Here is a 22,048-nt window from a genome sequence, read left to right as displayed (position 1 = left end):
GCAGACTTCAGAGGATGGTAGAAGACAGGAGGGCCTGGCGTTACTTGGCCCATGGGCCAAGAGTCAGACTCGACTGTGCGAGTGAATAACAACAACAAATTCATGTCTGTATTAATCCATGCATTATAATATCAATATTTACTATCCTTCATATATGTTCATTATATACTTTTATGGATTTATGTAGAATAGTGTTGGTAACAAGAGGTTACAATAGTAGGTAGATTATTGTGGAAACCTAGGGCCTAATCTTGTCTCCCTAGTAACAGAAGATAAGTACCAACAGAAGATGTATGCAAAGCTGGAATGTGACCTTGGAGAAAAACAACACCAGGGTCTGGGAACTAATTCAAAGACTTTTGAGTGGGAGAATTTTAGTGGGAGAAATGATGGGCTGTTAACCTGTAACCTATATCTGGACTGTAACTTTCACTTATTGTCAGTCTGGCCAGCAGGCCCGTAGCTACGGGGGGTGGGGGGGGGAGGCCGGTCTGTTTAACTCCCCCTTCCCTCTGTAAGGCAGGGCTGCTGGGCAGGGGCACACAGCATGCCATCGCGATGACATCACTTTTGGGTCTGGAGACAGAGACACTGCAAGGGGGAGACCGAAAGAGCAGCAGAGAGAGAAAAACTGCGAAAGGGCAGCAGCGAGAGAGCGACAAAGAGAGAAAGACTGCAAGGGGGACAAGCAAGAGAGCAGCAGAGAGAGAGAAACAGCAAGAGAGAGCAACAGCAAAGGGGAGAGCGAAAGAGTGGCAGAGAGAGAGAGAAACTGCGAAAAGGCAGCAGCGAGAGTGAGTGAGTGAGTGAGAGAGAGAGACTGGGTCCCAATCAGAAATGAAAAGTTTAATTTTAAAAAACACAGAATGAGAAATGAACAGTTCTCAGGAGAGAAGACACACTGTAAAATAGCCCCCCGCCCCACCCCCTCACCCCATTTTTTATTTATTAAGGTGTCAAGCACACGATGGGAACTCTCCCCCTCCCCCCCTTTTTTGGATGAGAGAGAGCTGGGGCTGGGAGGGCTGGCTGCTAGAGGGAAGAAGCAGCCAAGCCCCATGGCTCCCCCAACAAGTTTTTTTAATCGCCTGGGCCTCTCAAAATTTTCTGGCTACGGGGCTGCTGGCAAGACAAGTAGTTTTGCATATACATGTTACAAGTGTTTGCTACCTGATTCTTCATTAAAAGCTTCTTTTACATTTACTCAAGAAGTCTTCTGACGGATACTGGGCAAAACCTTACAGTCATCAAGGTTTGGATTTGTGGGCCATGGCTTATGCTTTTGAGATGAAGCTCTTTTATTGGGAGATGGCTTGCACCTCACAAAGGCTGGAAAAAAGATGTTTGGTAAGAACCTTACTAACCTAACACAAAAGGCTTTAAACTAAATTGTATGGGGGAGTGAGACAATAATTCAAAGCCTAGTATGATGCCAATAACTGGAGATAAGAATGCTAAAGTTTTGCAGGTAGAGGCACACACGCTAGATAACATTAACTCACAGGTGTGTAAGGAAATGAAAACCTCAGGGTGCATAAAACATGGGAGTCTGATGTCTCTACACTAATGTGCAGAGTATGAGAAACAAGCAGGAGGAAGTCCTAATACAGGAAGGGGGCTATGACCTAACAGGCATTACTGAAACTTGGTGGGATGACACTCACAAATGGACTATTAGGATTGAGGAGTACAACTTATTTAAAACAGATAGACAATTAAGGAATGGCAGAGATGTGAAGGAGGCATATACTAGTGAGAAAACACATGAATCTGAGTGAAGCAGTTCAGTTGAGAGTCTCTGGGTAAAAGTAAAAGGAGTAAGAAATAACAGTGATATTATGGTGAGGGTCTGGTATAGACCACCAAGTTAAGCAGAGGATTTAGATTATATACTCCTGCAACAGATTGCAAAGTTCTCAAAAAGAACACAGGCAGTAGACATGGGAGATTTCCATTACCTGGAAATCTGTTGGATTTCCAACTCTGCTAAAGGTCAAATCCCTGACTTGTCTTCCTGACAACTTCATTTTCCCGAAAGTGGAGAGGGAAGCAAAGGGATCTGCTATCTTGGACTTTATTCTCACCAAGAGGGAACAATCGGTTGATAAGGTGGAAGTAGTAGGCACCCTAAGTGACCATGTGATTCTGGAATTTACAGTCTTGGGGAAGGGAAAAGTTGTATGCAGTCAGATGTATCTGTTGGACTTCAGGAAAGCAAATTTTGACAGACCTATGCTAGAGAGAAATCCTATGGTCAGAAATATTTAAGGAGAAGGGAGTTCAAGTGGGAAGAGAGTTTCTTAAAAGTGAAACACTGAAGGCACAATGACAAACATTTCCTATGAGAAGGAAAAATGGGAGGAGCCTAAAGAAGCCAAGATGGCTCCATAAGCCGCTCTCTAAAGACTTGAGAAATAAAAAAGACCCATTTAGGAAATGGAAGGAAGGCCTTATAAGCAAGGGTTAATATAAACAAATAACCAGTGGTTATAGAGAAAAAGTTAGGAATGCTAAAGCTCAGCATGAGCTTAATTTAGCAAGAGATGCTAAAAAACAACAAAAAGGGTTCTTTTCTTATGTTCAGAGTAAGAAAAAGAGCAAGGACATAGTAGGCCCATTGTGGGGACACAAAACTGTAACAGGTGATTTAAAAAGGGCAGAACTGCTCAATTTCTGCTTTTCCCCATTCTTCTCTTGTGAGGGAAATGGTGCTCAACATGGTAAAAACAGAACATATGATGAGGGAAGAGAGTTGTGGCCTAGGATAGTACATAAACACGTAGTTACTTTAAATGAAACTAAGTCCTCGGGGGGAGATGAACTGCACCCAAGGGAAATAAAAGAACTTTTGGATGTAATTTCTGAGCCTCTGTCTATTATTTCTGAGAATTCTTGGAGAACAGGTGAGGTGCCAGAAGATTGGAGGTGGGCAAATACTATCACCATCTTCAAGAAGGGGAAAAAGGAAAATCTGGGTACCTACTGATCCTTCAGCTTGACATCAATAACTGGAGAAGTTTTAGAACAATTCATCAGTCAGTCAGTCCTGGAACGTTTAGAAAGGACAGTTGTGATTGCTGGCATGAGTTTCTCATGAACAAGTCTTTTCAGACTAACCTTATCTTTTTTAAAAAAAGTTACTACCTTGTTGGATCAGGGGAATGCTGTAGACATTGTTTATGTTGATTTCAGTAAGGCTTTTGAAAAGGTTTCACACAGGGGGGTGGTATTTGTGAATTTCCTGCATTGTGCAGGGGGGTTGGACTAGATGACCCTGGAGATCCCTTCCAACTCTATGATTCTAGGGCTTTTTTGTAGAAAAAGCCCAGCAGGGATTCATTTGCATATTAGACCACACCCCTGCTGCCAAGCCAGCTGGAACTGTGTTCCTGTGCAGTCCTGCTCAAAAAAAGCCCTGGTTCTACATACTATTCTTGTTGACAAGTTGGTAAAATGTGGTTTGGATCCTGTTACTGTTAGGTGGACATGTAGCTGGCTGACAGATTGTGAATGGTTCCTCTTGAAGATAAGTGACAAGAGGAATGCCTCAAGGATCTGTCCTGGGACCTGTTTTGTCCAACATCTTTATAAATAATTTGGATGAAGAAACAGAGAGAATGCTTATTAAATTTGCAGATGATACTAAATGGGGGGGAGCGTGTAGCAAATACACTAGAAGACAAAGAAAGGATACAGGATGATTTTGACAGGCTGGAAAACTGAGCTGAAACCAATAAAATGAATTTTAACAAGGATAAATGTAAAGTTCTACATTTAGGTAGAACAAATTAAATTCATAATTATAAGATGGAGCAGATTTGTTTTGGCAGTAGTATGTGCAAAAGAGCTAGGTGTCTCAGTGGAGCATGCATTAACATGAGTCAGCAGTGTGATACAGTGGCTAAAAAGGCAAATGCGATTCTGGGCTGTATTAACAGAAGTATCACAGATCACATGAAGTGATGGTATAGCTTTAGTCTGCTTTGGTTAGATCTCACCTAGAGTATTGTGTTCAGTTTTGGGCACAATTTAAGAAGGATATAGAAAAGCCGGAACGTGTCCAGAGGAGGGCAATGAAGATGGTGAGGTCTGGAGACCAAGTCCTATGAGAAAAGGCTGAAGGATCTGGGTATGTTTAGCTTGGAGAAGAGATGACTGAGAGGTGATGTGATCACTATCTTCAAGTACTTGAAGGGCTGTCATATATAGAGGATGGTGCAGAGTTGATTTCTGTTGCCCTAAAAGATCAGACCAGAACCAATGGGTTGAAATTAAATCAGAAGCGTTTCTGGCTAAACATTAGGAAGAACTTCCTGACGGAGTGGTTCCTGAGTAGAACTTGCTTCCTCAGGTGGTGATGGGTTCTCCTTCTTAGGAGACTTAGATGGCCATCTAACAGCAATGCTGATTCTGTGAATTAGGCAGATCATGAGAAAGAAGGCAGGAAGGGTTGCATCAGTGTTTATTTTCCTATGGCCCCTTCTTACACACCCGGGGCTATGTTGATTGACACATTGGGGTCAGTCTGGAATTTGTCTCCAGGCCAGCTTAGCAAGGGATCCTGAAGGTTTTTGTCATCTTCTGGGCATGCAGCAAGGGTCACTGTGGATGTATGTGTGTGTGGGAGGTATTTGTAAAATTCCTGCATTGTGCAGGGAGTTGGACTAGATGACCTTGGATGTCTATGATTCTGACTTCCACTGTGCTCCCATTGGGAGTGGTGACATGCAAGGTCCTTGCCTCTTCCACCTTTCCAAAAGAAAACAGCCTGAAATGAAACTGATAACTTGACGATCAGGATTTGTAATGGAGCTGTCCTATGTAGGCTTTGTTGCGTGTAAACTCCATTGAAGATGCAGAGGACTTTGCAGGTCAAAATTTACTGAACCACTATTTTGCCACGTCCTTGAGCACAAAATATCCAGATTGCATGGGTGGAAAAGTTCCTCATACTGCAAAGTGATGTGCTCTTAACTGGGGAGTTAGTCAACTGAACTCATGGGGAGTTATTCACACACACACAAGATTGCTTATGAAACTATAATTTGTACAGATCTGATCTAGCAGTAACTGGAGCAGCACCACAGAAGAAAGGGGAGCATTTTGGTGAGCTTTCCTTCCAGCATTCACAGACACAAGAAGTGTGTAAATCTCTCTCTCTCTCTCTCTGTGTCAAGGGCCATCAAGTAATTTCTGACTTATGGCTACCCTATGAATCATTGACCCCCAAAATGTTCTCTCATAAACAGGTTTGCTCAGGTCTTGCAAACAGAGGGACATGGCTCCCTTAATGTAATCAAATCCAGGGCCGTAGCCATGATTTTACAGTTAGTGGTGCACACAGGCAGGATTATTCATTTAGTGGGGTACATTTTGGGGGGTGGAGCACAAATTATGCTTATACTTACTTAAAAATAATAAATAATAACTAGTGTTGACGCAAAAGGCTTCATTTTCAGGAGATTTCCTTCATGTGCAAAGGCATCTTCATCCCTGTATCAAGAAAAATCCCTATGTTGGGCCAAGAGCCACAAGAAAGGTGCTAATATCTGCTTTGCTCAGTGGTTCCAATCTTGGGCTGAAGTGGCAGGGGATGAGGCTGTGTACATGCATAAGGGTGCCCTAGCTCTTGTCTGCACAAAAGGGACAATGCCCAGCTCCCTGCAGATTAGCTGCATTAGGGATGCATTAAGGCTTACAAATGTTGAAGTGGGCCAGTAGAATAGCACAGACAACCAGGCCTGCAAACATTAGGGGAAAGAAATCTGCAGCAGGCATCAATGCGAATATGTGGCAGGTTGTGTTGGAGAGGAGGTGGATATTAGTGTGGCTTAGACCAGAATGGAGCCACATAAGTGTCCTAATCTGTATTTTGGGTACCTCTTTTTGATTCCAGCGGAAGCTGGTTCAGGTAGCCGGCTCAAGGTTGACTCAGCCTTCCATCCTTCTGAGGTCGATAAAATGAGTCCTCAGCTTGCTAGGGGGAAAGTGTAGATGACTGAGGAAGGCAATGGCAAACCACCCCGTAGAAAGGTCTGCCGTGAAAATATTGCGAAAGCAGCATCACCCCAGAGTCGGAAACGACTGGTGCTAGCACAGGGGACCTTTGCTTTCCTTTGCCACATTTAGGAAATGTTATCTTGCTCTTAGCTCTTCCATGTTCCAGACATTCAGATTCAGAGCCCTGGGACAAAAGCACTGAAACTGGCTTGCCAGGAAGCTGTCAGGGGAGGTTGAAAGGTCTCCCCCCCTGCATGTTTCACTTATGCAGTCCTTCCTCCCATTTGTTAAAGGTAGATCTGGTTCCATTCCGTGCAGAAGAAAGCCAAATTCTGGTAGAGGAGGCAGGTTGGTCAGGCTGTGAGCTACAGACAAGCCAAGAGGCTGCTCTGAGCTTGTTCACTAGGGGAAAGAGAACTATTTGGAATCCATACTAGGGATATGGAAGATCCAAAGGGGGCTCCCAGCCAGGGGAGAATACAGGGCCCAATCCACAGGGAAGCCCCATTTTACACATGGTAGCTGCTGGCAGGAGCCAACCCGGAGTCCAGAAGCTGAAGCACAGTGCCTTGCCCATTGCTGGGAATTGCTTGGAAAGATGTACCCCACTAAATGAATGGCAGGGAGCAAAGGAGCTGGAGGGTGTTGAGCGCAAGAGAGGGAGAAAGGAACGATAGCTTATTTCTGCATCCCGCCAGCCAATTCAGTCAGAAGCTTAAGCAGCTGCTGGCCCCAGACGGAGAGGCCCCTGTTGCAGTCAGACACTTCCAGCAGGTCAGGAGCTGCATGCAAGAGAGAACACAGCGCAGCAGTGGCATCTGATTGGAAGGACGGCATCTGCCTGCAGTAGCTGCGATTGGATGACGCCGGAGGGGCCAAGAGCTTCAAATACTGAGAGCTTGCAAGAGAGGGCAGGGATTACGAGGACCATGAGAATGAAATCAGGGTAGTGGGCTGGGGTGCTAAGTGGTGGAGCTGGGATGCTTGCATTTGTGTGCAAGTGGTGGGTCCAGGACCCTCTGGGACCCACCATAGTTACAGGCCAGAAGCAATCATCTCATGTTGGGTCTTCCTCTTTTTCCTGCTGCCTTCAATTGCTCCAAGCATTATTGCTTTTTCCAGTGACTTGTTTTCTCATGATGTGACCAAAATATGATAGTCCTAGTTTAGACATTTTACCTTCAAGGGTGAGTTCAGTCGAGAACCAACTCATTGGTCTTTTTGTCAGTCCATGTATCTGCAAAACTCTCCTCCAGCACCACACTTCAAAGGAACCCAGTTTCTTTATATCAGCTGTCTTCATTGTCCAGCTTTCACATCCATACATGGTAGAAGGGAGTACCATGGCATGATTTAACAACCTTTAACAACACTTACCTTGTCCCCAGCTTCCCCTCAGCCTTTCCAACCTGAGGAAAACGTACTGCCAAGATCAAGGGACTCACATAACCTAATCACTGCACCGGGGGCGAGGGCTGCAGTGAGGAGGGAACAAGCTTATCCTTTCAGCTCCTTACGTGTGTGGAGTTTTCACCCTGCTCCTCCTCCCCAGTGCAGCACCTGATCTGTGAGGCTATTGGTGCATACAAGTTCTTGCAACCCCAGCAATAAGCTGTTCGGCCGTCAGCAAGGCCTCCAGCAGGGAGCAAAGAGTGGAAAGATCAATGGGTCCTGCGTCCGTGTAATGTGGGTGTAATGCAGTGAGGAGGGAACAAGCTTATCCTTTCAGCTCCTTACGTGTGTGGAGTTTTCACCCTGCTCCTCCTCCCCAGTGCAGCACCTGATCTGTGAGGCTATTGGTGCATACAAGTTCTTGCAACCCCAGCAATAAGCTGTTCGGCCGTCAGCAAGGCCTCCAGCAGGGAGCAAAGAGTGGAAAGATCAATGGGTCCTGCGTCCGTGTAATGTGGGTGTAATGTGGGATCCAACTCATTCTTGTTAATGGGACATCAATTTCGGCGTTTTGGGTGGCCATCATCCTGGCCACTGCTAGGGCCTCCCTTCTCAAATGTAAACATGGTATCATTTCCAAGGGTGATGAGCAATAGCAGCAGTCACAGAGATCAACAGGAGCACTTACCTTTTATCCCAAGAGTTCATTCCTAAATCGTTCAGCAACAGCCTACAAAAGTGAAATGGTGCTTGCGATTGGGTAGGCAATGGTGCTGCCTGACTTTCCACCTTCATCCTGAGATTCAAAGTGCATCCATGCACATTCTCTATGCAACTCTGTTGCATTACTGCTTCTAAGATAGCATTCTCTTGGTCATGGCTCATGATGGAGGGTGATGGTGAAGGCTCATTTAGTTTGAGCTGAGGACGTAAAAGGCACTCCGGGCTACTGTTACCAATCCTTGCCAATAGCTTGTCAAGCACGTCTTCTCCTTCATATGTTTGAATGAAGTCTGTTGGAAATTCAAACTTCTGTTTATGATCGTCCCAAATGGCAGTGGAGTTTTGTTTATTTTGAATTGGAAGACCACCAGTTAATAGTCCGTGGATGAGTCTTCCATCCCAAGAGTACTTCCCTGAAATATCCCTAACAATTACTCTTACTTCTGAGAAGGTTCTTGTAGTTTCATCATCTACTACCCTTTCTGAAGGAATCTGGAGGTAGGACATAAGAGTACTATCATTAAATACAAAGAGCTGTAAGTTTGGGCTTCTGAAAACTTCAGAAGACAGTTCAGAAGATTCCACGTAACAGTTGTTGTGATTTTCACTGAGAAGGCTGTGAAGAACAGCAGGTCCTCCACTGAGGGGATAATGGCCTAAATGGTTTACTAGATGAGCCATAATCATTCGTGCAGTTAAAGGAATCAGCTCCAAACTTCTCCGCCTCCTTTCTGAAAGTGATCAACAAAAACAAGCATCAGCGGAATAAACTCACTGAAATATGCACCAACTTTTTCATTGTGTCCAGCAAGTTATGTAGGGAGTTTTACTCTTTTGAAATTTTAATTCTCCATTATGAGAAGGCGAAGTTTTGTTTAAAATGGCATGCATTTTAAAACAGACTATTAGCATCTAGAAACAGAGAATTACTGTACTGTTTTTTTATAAAGAACAATGGATAAGCCATCTATGAACCAAAACCAAAACTATATTTTTATTGTCTTCAATGGTAGATATCCATGTGGGTCAAGCTATATTTTTAAAAAAAGATTGCCCACTTACTTAAAAACTTGCTCTAGTGACAGCCTGGTTGAACTACAGGAAAACCAAAGGTTCATCCAAGGCCACCAAAGTAATGAGAGAAAAAGTGGTATTACACTATACTCGCCTCCTAAGCGAAAATATGGGGTTCCTGATAAAGCCGCCATTAGGGAAACACCTGGTTGGAATAAATTGGCCAAATTACACCAGCTTTCTGGGGAAGTAATGATGTCTGCCTCAGAATACATGAATACTTCCTTTGCAGTTATTAACGAAGATACTTGCCCTAATGCTTAACTTATTTGTATAACCCAGGGGTGGCCAACGGTAGCACTCCAGATGTTTTTTGCCTCCAACTCCCATCAGCCCCAGCCATTGGCCATGCTGGCTGGGGCTGATGGGAGTTGTAGGCAAAAAAAAAACCACCTGGAGAGCTACCGTTGGCCACCCCTGGTATAACCTATTGTTTTGACTTCTGTAATTAACTCTATGCATGGCCGTCAAAGTCTGAGTCCTAGTTCCCTGAAGGAATGCTTCTTCAAGTTTTCCCATGGCTTATCTGCTCCGGTTCTCTGAGTCATGGACATGAGACTTAGAGATAAGAAATGGGGTGACCCATGGGGAGTCATAAGGCGCGTCTCATTTCCACCCCATATTCCCTTTTCCCACACTATTTGCTCTTCACCTTTTCTTGGCAACCTCCATAGCCTCTTCCCTTTCCCCATTTCCTTCTCTCCCCCCTACCCACCAATCAATGTACCTTTATCCACTTCAGCTTTCCCTCTTTCCCTCCCCAGGCAACCTCTCCCCTTTTCTTCTTTTCCTCCTGCCCAGCTTTTTATTTCCTTTTTCTACTTCTCCCCCTTCTTTCTCCTTATGTCAGGTACAAGTCCCTGACAGGGATATGTCTCTAACTTGTGGTTCAGAAACCGTCTATTGATTTTCATAATAGTATTGTCATTGCTGATGAAAAGTCAGTTATCCAAAGTACATTAATATATCCATAACTATTATTGCTTTAGGTGTTCATACATATATTCATGCACTTATATTCATAACTATACTAACCCATGTATTACAACACCAGTGTTCACTAACCATATATATTCACTGTATTATTTTAAGGTTTATGTAGAATAGTGTTGGGGGGAAAGGGGGCCACAGTAGAGGGTAAGCCACTGTGCGAAGCAAGGGCCAAATCTAGTCTCCCTGATAATGAAAGACAGGTAACAGTGAAAGATGTCTGCAAGTTGGAATGCAACCCTGAAGAAGAGTAACATCAGAGTCTGGGAACTTTCAAAGACTTTTGAGTGGGCCATTAAGCTATAGCCTATATTTGGACTGTAACTTTTGTTTTATGCCAGTCTGGCAAGACAAGTAGTCTTGTGTGCACATGCTACAAGGGTTTGCTACCTGATTCTTCATTAAAAGCTTCTTTTGCATTTACTCAAGAGATCTTGTGATAGATTCTGGGCAAAACCTTACACCTTACTCCCTTCACATCTTCTATCTCTTTCCGGCCTCTCTCCACTGACTTCACTGACAGAAACCAGAGTTTGCAAAGGTTTGGCAATATTGTTGTCATCCCTAAGCAATGGCCACCAAGATCTCAGAAAGTAATCTCAAGAGATCTCAGGGTCATTTATCTCTTAAGACGACAGATATTTCTTCTATTACGTGGTTATTTTTTAAAATCCCCCTAAGATTTCAGAGTTTTCTGAGAACTGGGACTTCCCTTCGATATGTAGAAAAATCCACCCAGTCTGCGCCTTGCCTTTGTGGATTTTTCAAATCCATACTCTAAGGCCCATTTCAGAATGAGATATAATGATAGTTTCCTAGTTACAGAAGTCTTTGCCCACAGAAGCTCAACAGATCAAATAGCTGTTTATAATAGCTGCAGAGATGTACAAATACTCAGAACAATTTTATTACAAATTTAAATCAAGTAAGATCCAGGTGGGCAGCCATGTTTTTCTGAAGGAACAGAACAGATTTTGAGTCCAGTGGCGCCTTTAATATGAACAAAAGTTTATTCAAGGTATGCGCTTTTGTATGCATGCACACTTCTTCAGATACATCTATGTATCAGAATAGGTGTGCATGCACAAAAAAGCTCATACCTTGAATAAACTTTTGTTGGTTTTAAAGGTGCCACTGGACTCAAAATCTGTTCCATTAAATCTCTATTATTTGGACTAAAATCTGTTCTATTAAAACTCAGGTAAGACCACACTGAACAGAAGATAGAAATGCTGCCTACGTTGGGCAAAAACTGGAAACATTTTTTCTTTCACTGGCATTAAACTCTATTATACAGCTCACTTTTCATACTAGACAGGAGATTATTATTATTATTATTACTATTATTATTATTAATCTTCATTTATAGTCTGCCTTTCTCACTGGAACTCAAGACAGATTACAAATATGATATGAACCATTAAGTCAAACAGCAAGCAAATTCCAAAGAAAGATAAAAAGGTCCGAATCAAGCAGCAAATATTTGCAGTAAAATAGAATAATGGAGTGTGGGTCTGGGTGGATTAGAAGTATAAGAAAGACAGCTAATCAGCGAGGATTATAATACGTGGTCTGTCCACCATGCCCTGAGGGCTCCCACCCCGTTTAGGCGGTGAGCAAGTTTTAGCTCGCCCACGAAGCCAGATGGACCCTTTGTGGCTTCAAATGGCTTTGCATGATCCCTGGCCCTCTGGTGACTCGCTGGATGGGCTGGTGGAGATCTAGAATAACCAGCTCTCTACAGCCATCAACAAGATCACCTCCCGACGTCCTCTTCATCCTCGTTCACGATCTGCTCCGTGGTATACCCCGGAGCTGCGATCGAAACAGCGATTAAGGCGACTAGAGAGACAATGGCGACACACTCGCGATGAAGCTACGAGAACATCTTATAGATCATTTATGCGGACCTATGAGATGGCAGTCCGGGCCACAAAGAAGACTTACTTTGCATCCCGGATTGCGTCTGCGACCTCGCGCCCAGCACAATTGTTTAGTATAATTTAGTCTCTAACAACTTTACTGCAAAGTAAACCAAACATTAGAGAACTGGAAATTGGCTGTGAGGCTTTTGCAAGTTTTTCACAGATAAGGTCTCGTCGCTCCAACGTGACCTTCCTGCCATAATTGATACAGTCAAAGAACTTGGGGCACCGAGCACGTCTTCTGGTCCAATTCTAGATTCCTTCAATCCACTCAGCCTGGAGGAAGTCGACAGGATCCTTTTTACTGTACACCCTACGACCTGTGGGTTGGACCCGTGCCTGTCCTGGTTTATAAAAGCTAGCCAGGCGTTGCTACGCGAGCCACTACAAGGTATTGTTAACAGATCCCTGGTAGAAGGGATGTTTCCCACACCTCTTAAAGAGGCTGTGGTCTGTCCCCTCTTGAAAAACCACCTGTGGTCCGTCCCCTCTTGAAAAAACCATCTGCAGATCCAGCCATATTGGCGAACTATTGGCTGGTATCAAACCTTCCCTTTTTGGGTAAGGTTATAGAGTGGGCGGTGGCAACTCAGCCACAGGGATTCCTGGATAACACTTCCGCACTGGATCCATTCCAGTCCGGCTTTCGACCAGGTCACGGCACAGAGACAGTTCTGGTTGCTCTCATAGATGACCTCATGTGACATCTGAATCGGGCGGCTTAGCAGTGCTGTTGTTATTAGATCTGTCAGCTGCCTTTGATATGGTTGACCATCAGCTACTGACTAGCCACCTTGCTGACGTGGGGATTCAGGGGTCCGCCTTACAGTGGCTGACCTCCTTTCTCCAAGATGGGGGACAAAGGGTGGTGATAGGGGAGGAATCATCCCAAAAGCACCCACTTATATGTGGTGTGCCACAGGGAGCAGTTCTGTCCCCGATGTTATTTAACATCTATATGCGCCCCCTTGCCCAGATTGTCAGGAGGTATGGGCTGGGTTGTCACCAATATGCAGACGACACCCTGCTCTATCTATTGATGGGCAGCCAGTCCGATTGTACCCCGGAAAATCTAGACCTGGCTATGCAAGTCGTAGCATCTTGGCTCAGTCTGAGTCGGCTGAAGTTGAATCCAACGAAGATGGAGGTTCTCTACCTGAGCCGGGGTGGTCCGGCGGGGAGATCCTTCTGCCGGCTCTTGACGGGGTGTCACTAATACCGGCCCCTAAGGTCAAGAGCTTGGGCGTGCTCCTTGAGTCCTCTCTTAAAATGGAGGCCCAGGTAGCAGCCACTACTAGATCTGCCTTTTTTCATCTTCGGCGGGTGCAGCCCTTTCCTGGAGCATGACGACTTAGCAATGGTGATCCATGCTACGGTCACCTCAAGAATAGATCACTGTAATGCTCTCTACATGGGGCTACCCTTGACGCTGACTCGGAAACTACAGCTAGTGCAGAACGCTGCAGCACGGCTGTTAATGGGGCTCCCTCGATGGGAGCACATTCGGCCAGTGCTGAAAAAGCTGCACTGGCTACCTATTGTGTTCTGAGTCCGTTTCAAGGTGTTAGTATTGACCTTAAAATCCTTTATGGTCAGGGACCTGTCTATCTGTGGGACCGCCTTTCTCCACATATTCCCCAGAGAGCACTGGGTTCAGGGACAAAAAATCTATTGTCCATCCCTGGAGTAAAGGAGGCTAGGTTGCGTTCGACGCAAGCTAGGGCCTTCTCGGTGGCAGCACCAGAATTGTGGAATGCCCTCCTGGAGGCCATAAGGGCCCTGCAGGATCTCTCCACTTTCCACAGGGCCTGTAAGACCGAATTGTTTCAACAGGCCATTGATATCTAACCGGGAGAGAGCTGCCACTCGACATTATATAGAGTACTAGGTGATCACCGTCTGAAAAGAAGAACTCGCCTACATTGTATATTGTAGCGATACAGCACCATGAAATGGTTTTTCAGAAAATTTAAAAATTGTAATAATATTTTATTGGCTTTTATTGGTTTTTAACTTGTGAAAATGAATGTTGTTAGCCGCCCTGAGTCCGCTTGCGGAGTTGGCGGGATAGAAATTTAATGTCATAAATAAATAATAATAAATAATACAGAACAATTCAATCTAACAGTAAAGATTCTTATTGAAGCAAAATGATGAAGGGGGGCTGGGATTGAAGAATTGGAAAACCAGCACATGCACAGCTTGTTTATGACATCAGTGTAAGTAACATTTATTCCTTATATAATAAAATTCAATCTAACAGCAAGATTCTTAATAAAGCAAAACAATGGAACAGCTGGGAATCGATGAATTTTTGTCTGAGGTAACGGAGCAATCAATGCAGGAAAAATCCATTCCTTACAGAAGTCACCTCCTGAGCTCATCCATTATACTGTAAATCTGCTCCCTCTGTAAGAATGCCCCCCTGAACAATTCTGTTCCCCACATTCTGTGAAGTGACAGGAGCATGTGGGCCTTCCTGATGGCAGGCCCTTGCACAATGTGGGAGCCACCAGAGAGTATGTGTAGCACCATCTTGGGGACTCACGGATTCCTTTTAGTTTTTAAAAACTGCATGCTAGTTTGCTAATAGCTTTCCTTTACTGAAGCAGGCGATGACTAGATATTGACATTAGTTAATTCCTAGAGAGAACTCCAAATGTTTTTCTCATGATGAGATCTTGCAAAGCATGTGTTTTTCATACATAAAAGTATTACATTTCCCAGCTCAAATGAATTGCCGCTTCCCAAATAGTTCCTTACCTTCAACAACAGTCAGCAAATTACTCAGGTCTGCAGAAGACTGAAACTGCATGTGTTCAGAATTCCTGATATTTCCAAGTGGCAAAAATGGATCATAGCTGTCACTGGAAAGGTCTGCTAGACTTAACAAATAATGGCTTTGCTGGGTATGTGTACTTGAGCCATAAACACAACTGTGCAGAACCTGAAAGGAAAGCAGAAAAGTGCATCGGGAACACATGCAGCATAATGTAAAATACCACAAAGGCACTGTGCTTCATCTGGAGAATGACTGGCCAAATCATGGCTGTCAAACCTCTTCCTTTGGGTCTAAGCTTTGGATCACCATGAAGGTTTTCAGGTTATGTTTGGATGTTGCCCTTGTTCTTGCTCCTATATTTCTTTACAAGCAACAACAATCTTTTCATTATAACGGACATGGGCAGATTGGCACAAATGAATGCAGAGAAAGATGGAATAGTGCGTTCACCCAACATGTCAGTGCCAGGTCATCTTTTCCAGGAATGGCAGTGAATGGCAAACCAGACTGAGCTGGTAGAAAGCACTCGTGTCCATCTATGCCACCTCTTTACCTAGAGACCATGAACAGTTCAGGAATACCTCCAGACTGATCCTGCACTGGGAGTACATCTCTATCCAGAACAGGTTGTCTACCTATTCCCATATCAGCCTTATTCCCATACCACAATGCTTCCTTTTTTTCCTAGACTACATTTCTGTCCCCTTGCTCTCATTTAGTCCACCACTGTCTCCAGATGCTAGCTCAGCACATTTGCCACCTCCTTGGAGTTACAGGGAAAGAGAGACACACCTGGGTATCACCAGAACATAAGAAATGCCATGTTGGATCAGGCCAACAGCCCATCCAGTCCAACACTCTGTCACACAGTGGCCATACTGACCACACAAATCTCTGGGTGATTTTTTTCCATACAGATCTTACACAAAATAGAAGGTAAGATGGAGCCTTGCAGCACCCCAAAAGCCCACCTATGTTGCCTGCCATGCGGCAGAACAGAAGTACCCAAGTACCACCTTTTGAAAATTCCAGACCCAATGCAAAACCTCCAGGTCATTCTGGCCAGGCAGTCTAGAAGGATATCAAGTCTAGAAGGTCAGTGGTATCCAAAGTCATTGAGAGGGACATGTACACTCCCAGCTTACTGACTAGCAAAGATCACCTGTCAGGGCAACCAAAGTAGTTTCTATGTCATGCCCAGGTTGGACCACAGATTGGAAAGGACCTAAGTAATCTGGCCTCATATAGAAACAGCTGGAACTGTGAAGCCACCATGTTGCCAAAGCTTTGCCTAAGAACAGTAAGATATACATTGGCTGATTATTAAGCACCCGAGAAATCCTCTCCACAAAGGCTCTGACATGTTTAAAACCAGAGGCATTGTCAGTCCACTTCTGGCATGTTTAATGAGGATGGACAACAATCCAGTGGGAAAGTTGTTGGGATCACTTCTCTAACTATTTTGGGTTGGATCCAAAGGTATTATTTCTCCTCCAGAGGAAGGAAGGACAATTTTTGCCTATTTCCTCTTCCCTCTAAGGGAGCACTCCCCTTTAGTCCCGTATTCAGGGCCAGTCAGGTCTCCTCAAGTGGTAGTGCCCTCAGGCTCACAAGGCTTGTGCATCAACAGGAGCTGGAACAGGGACACAGGCTTACATCTAGGGGAACAGCGGGTCCAGCAAGATTCCCCTCTCCGGTCAAGGCTTAAATAGGCTAAGAGGACATCAGCTCTTCCTGCTCCAGAAGCAGCACCTAGGACTCATCTATACAGGGTTAACTGGGGCCAGAATCCTGCAAAGGATCACATCCACCATGCTCTGGCCCAGGAGTGGAGCATGGGCTGCTAGCCTTGCATTGAGCCTTCACTGGACTATCTCAGCTTCTGGACTACCTCTGCTTCTGCCATTCCTGCTGGGTGGAGGTGGATTCTGGTGGACTGAATCCTGGACTGCACTTAACTGCCCCAAAACCTAGAGGGGCAGAGGCAAGTTCTGGCAGAGAAGCTCCTTCTGCAGGCTCCTCAGGGGCCAGTTCTGGAGCTGACGGACCGGAAGCATCTGCCCTGCACAGGTCTTTTGAAGTTTCTGGTCTCCTGGAGGGCATGTTTCTTGCTCCTCAGTCTCCTCAGAGGCTTCCAAGTCAAGAGCCCAGAGCCAGATGAGGGTCCCTTGGCACCCAAGAACAGAATTTCAGGGGCTCAATATGCTGCCAAAGTCCCAGTCATTCAGGTTCACTCTCCTGGCAGTGATCTGGATCCAGCATTATATCCACATCAGCAGGCTGTCCCACTCTAAAGGTATCCTTATATATGTGACAGTAAGGCCTCAAGAACACATCTCTGTAATTAATGAGGAAAAGGCCAATCAACTATGATTGATTTCATTCACAAAGTGCTGAGAAGGTGTCTGCTCTTTTATCTCCTGGGCCAAGGTAAAGGACATCTTACAGTGTGGAACAGTATCAGTCAACAGCACTAAGTAGACACAATGCTGGTGGAGAAGTACAATGTCTTCACCGTCATCACTGACAAAGAGTATACTTTAAAGTGAGTTGTGGGCCATAACAGAACTACTTTGGCACAAGTTTTCTTTCTCTGTTATTCTAACCTTTGCCCCTCGATTTTATTTTATTTATTGTTAGATTTATATCCTGCACCACTTTCCTGCATGGAGGACTCAATGTTGCTTGCCATTCCGCTGAAAACGGGGGCTAAATATACCTGTGCTTAGGGCCAATTATGTATTTTGTGTGTAAGTTTTATTAAACTTCCTCAATCCCAAATCACCCATGATACTAGCATATTACAGAAAGAGAATAGACCCAGCGACTCTGCTCAGTGAAGCTGGAAGCCTTCCATTAGAGGGAGAACCACTCAAAATGAGAGGAAGGCTTCAAGCTCTGCTGCGCAAAGTGGTTGTATCTACCCCTTCTTTATTAAAATAGTGGAATGTACTGCACCTGTGCTGATCTTCAACTGGAAGCTTCAAAGTTTATCCCTGTCTTTTTGGAGGGTTTTCTCCTCCACTCTGGGGAGCAGGCATCAACAGCATATGCCTGGAGATGAGAAGAAAGCCGCCTCCTGCTCAGTTCCTTCCAGATGCTGGTAGTAAGTCTAATCAGTAAAGGTAAGTGGACAAGAGATGTCAGCACAGCAGTGGGGAAGGTTGGGTGGACATGTGTGACTGCATAGATGACCACTAGAAGATCATCAGTTACAGGTAAGCAACCTGTTTATCTTCTTTATGGTCTCTGTGCAGTCCCACGTATGGGTGACTAGTGAGCTGGAGTGACCTGGATGGTGGGTGCTGGTAGCTCTGTAAGACTCAAAAGAAATACATTAGTAGACACCATAATAACATATTGCTTCCTTATGTTAAGCTCACCAGAGGTGATGGAGGTAGCATCAGTAGAAGATGGACTGGAGGTCTGCATGTCCAAAGGAGGAATTACATCTGGCTCTGATGTCCAAGGTATAGTGCAAAGTGAAAGTTGAGGGAGTTGACTAGGTGGCAGCTCAATGTTATCGACAGGAACACCAGCTAGAAATGCTGCAGATATGGAAACAGCCCTTGTGGAGTGAGCCCAGGGAATAGGTAAGTGCTGCTTAGCTAGCTGAAAGTAGAGCCGTTGTCAGGTTTAGCTAGGTGTCAGCTCCAATAAATTTCTCAGATGAGTTCGTTGATAAAGGCTTTATTAAAACTGAAGATCAAAGTTAATACATGGACAGCTCTTGTCGGGACTAACAATAACGGTCATGTCTCTACTTCTATATGCAAGCAATGGTTAACCCAATTTACTCCACCAGAATATCCCAGCTGAAAAGTCAATTCAAACTTTTCCCTATCCAGGTGTCTCCCAGCAAACTATTTTCAGTACTTTCAAGGCCAGCCGGCCTAGAGAAGAAATCCTGGCAGAGAATGCTGTTACCATGCCAACCTGATAAGTGTCTTTGCTGCAGAAGCAACATTTGTATGCAAAGCAAGCAAAACTGAAATCCCACCCCCCATAAGCATACAATTCCATAAACATACAGTATAGAAAGAAAGTGATACACTGTTGGAATGACTACATGTAGCTGAAAACAGGAGACATTCATGCAACCTGGGAACCAGACAATTATGGCAGGAACACTTTCCTGACAGCTGTATAGCATTTGGAGATGCTCTAAGGTGAAACTTTTCGGTCTTTCATGGGAGTAGCATAGAATACAAGGAGTTGAGCATCAACCCTGAAGTCCTCAGTTCTCTCTAGGTAAAAAGCCAGAGCTCGATAGCTATCCGGGGAGTGATTCATTCACTGGGTCTGGAAAAAATACTGGCAGAGCAGTAGGCCCTAAAAGATGAAAAGTTAAAATAATCTTTGGCAGGAAGGTCGAATCAGCGTTGAGAATGACTTTATCCTTATGAAAAGTTAAGAAGGATGCATCTGCTCAGAAGGCGCAGAGTTTGCTGGCCCTTTTGGCAGAGGTTATAGCCACAAGAAAGGCTATCTTAAGAACATAGAAACATAAGAGAAGCCATGTTGGATCAGGCCAATGGCCCATCCAATCCCAAACCCTGTGTCACACAGTGGCCAAAAAAACCAGGTGCCATTAGGAGGTCCACCAGTGGGGCCAGGACACTAGAAGCCCTCCCACTATTGCCCCCCTTCCCGAGCACCAAGAATACAGAATATCACTGTCCCAGACAGAGAGTTCCACATGGCTAATAGCCATTGATGGATAGATACAAGCTGGAACGGGTCCAGAGGAGGGTGACAAAGATGGTGAGGGGTCTGGAGACCAAGTCCTATGAAGAAAGCTGGGCATGCTTAGCCTGGAAAGGAGGTGGCTGAGAGGTTATATGATCACCGTCTTCAAGTACTTGAAGGGCTGTCATCTAGAGGATGGTGTGGAATTGTTTTCTGTGGCCCCAGAAGGTAGGACCAAAACCAACAGGTTGAAATTAAATCAAAAGCGTTTCCAGCTCAACATAAGGAAGAATTTCCTGACAGAGTGGTTCCAAGTTGTCCTTGAAAGGGCAGCTGCTGTGAGAGCCCCCTCAGCCCCACCTACCTCACAGGTTGCCTATTGTGGGGGAAGAAGATATAGGAGATTGTAAGCCGCTCTGAGTCTCTGATTCAGAGAAGGGTGGGGTATAAATCTGCAGTCTTCTTCTTCTTCTTCTTCTTCTTCAGTGGAACAGGCTTCCTCAGGAGGTGGTGGGCTCTGCTTCCTTGGAGGTTTTTAAACAGAGGCTAGATGGCCATCTGACAGCAATGAGGATTCTGTGAACTTAGGGAGAGGTATTTGTGAGTTTCCTGCATTGTGCAGGGGATTGGACTAGATGACCCTGGAGGTCCCTTCCAACTCTATGATTCTATGACCTCTGCTTCATATGTTTATCCAATCCTCTCTTGAAGCTGTCTTTGCTTGTAGATGCTACATCCTGTGGCGGTGAATTCTATGTGCTAATCACCCTTTGGGTGAAGAAGTACTTCCTTCTATCTGTTCTAACCTGACTGCTCAGCAATTTCATTGAGAGTCCATGAGTTTTTGTACTGTGAGAAAGTGACAAAAGTACTTCTTTCTCTACCTTCTCTGTACCATGCATAATCTTGTAAACCTCTATCATGTCACCCCTAGTTGACGTTTCTCCAAGCTATTAACCTTTCTTCTATGATCTTCCACAATAACTGGTTAAAAGGGGCCATGGCACAGGTTTGAAGGGCTTGCCCATGAGCTTTGACAGCACTAAGGAAAGGCTCCAGTCAGGGACTATAGTTCGTTGAGTTTCAACAAAGCTATCAAGAACATTTTGCATGTTGCATGTGAGAACAAAGGACGACTATCAATTGGATGATGGAAGGCTGAGAGAGCTGCAAGGTGAACTTTTACAGATGCAAAAGACAAACCAGTCTGGTGGAGTGAAACCAGGTAGGAAAGGATCTCTGCCAGAGAAATTGAGTGTGGGAAACAAATTGCATGCTGAAGCATAGATAGTGAAATGTTTCCATTTCAGCTCGTAAAAACAGAGCATGGAAGGTCAACAAGCATACAGGAGAATATGGGAAACGTCAGGAGGAAAGGTCACTGTGAGATCCAGCAGGCAGTGAGGTTGAAGAATACTGGATTGTGATGGAGAATCCTGCTTTCCTGTTGAGATAGCAGATTAGGATCTGCAGGCAATCTGAGATAGCATCCCTTGGAAAGATGAAGTAGCAGAAGAAACCATTGTTATCGTAGACACTATAGTGCTATTATGATGCAGAACATTCTGTCTTGAACAATCTTTTGAAGCACCCAAGGAATCAGCGGGTAAGGAGGAACAATGTAGACCCCAAAAATATAGACCCAACAATGGCTGAAGGAAAGCATCCCTGTAAGGTCTCCCTGTCAGTGGACCTCTCAAGAAAATGATCTTGCATTTCACATTGTTGTGAGAGGCAAATGCATCCACATTTGGATGGCCGAAGGTCCGGAAGATGGTGTCAAGATACATGGTAGTCAGAGACCGCTTGTACTCCATCTGACTGATGCAGTTGAGAGAGTCCACTTGCTCATTCTACAAACCAGGATTGTGCACTGCTGTCAGAGACACATGATGAGAAAGGCACCATTCCCACAACTGGAGGGCCAGACAATACAGAGTCCTGGAAGCTGTTCTGTTCTGCTTGTTTATGTAGTACATGTTTGCCACATTGTCTATGGTGACCTGGACTGCAGCACTGTGAAATGACATCAGCACCCAGTGAACTCCAAGCAGCTCCAAACAGTTTATGAGAAGGTTCTTTTTGGAGAGAGACCAGCGACCCTGGGTATGGAACTCATCATAGTGGGATCCTAACAGTGAAACATCTGCGTAAATAACAACCTGAGGTTCAGGAGGTCAGAATGGCATTCCTGGTAGTAGGTTATGCATGTCCACCCACCACTGTAGTGAAGAAGTGACATTCTGTGGTGGACTCAGAATGGTGAACTGGAGATCCGACAATGGGTTGAAATGGTGACTGAATCACAGTTGAAAGCATCACAGGTGTATTCTCGCCATGGGGACCACAAATGTTGTTGAGGCCATGAGGCCCAGGACACACTGGAGTGAGGAGACTGAGTGGGTTAACAGACGAATGTCTGAACCAGCTGTAATAGAGTGGTGGCGGCGGCTCTGTCTGGAGGGAGGAAGAT

The 22,048-nt window shown here is 44.8% G+C and overlaps 1 protein-coding gene across 2 annotated transcripts in view; it reads right to left on the bottom strand.

Moving 5' to 3' along the window:
* RALGAPA2 (Ral GTPase activating protein catalytic subunit alpha 2) overlaps positions 1 to 22,048 on the bottom strand; it is a 380,381-nt gene that overhangs the window by 126,484 nt on the left and 231,849 nt on the right. For both annotated transcript variants that reach the window (XM_060253668.1, XM_060253669.1), the window contains 2 exons: positions 14,868 to 15,051; positions 8,081 to 8,846 (listed from right to left, as the gene is read on the bottom strand). In XM_060253668.1, coding sequence (XP_060109651.1) covers positions 8,081 to 8,846; positions 14,868 to 15,051 — 950 coding nt within the window. The remainder of the gene's footprint in view (positions 1 to 8,080; positions 8,847 to 14,867; positions 15,052 to 22,048) is intronic.

Source organism: Heteronotia binoei, chromosome 14 (genome assembly GCF_032191835.1).
Source record: "Heteronotia binoei isolate CCM8104 ecotype False Entrance Well chromosome 14, APGP_CSIRO_Hbin_v1, whole genome shotgun sequence".
Taxonomy (NCBI): Eukaryota; Metazoa; Chordata; class Lepidosauria; order Squamata; family Gekkonidae; genus Heteronotia; species Heteronotia binoei.
This window is presented reverse-complemented; position numbering and strand designations above follow the sequence as displayed.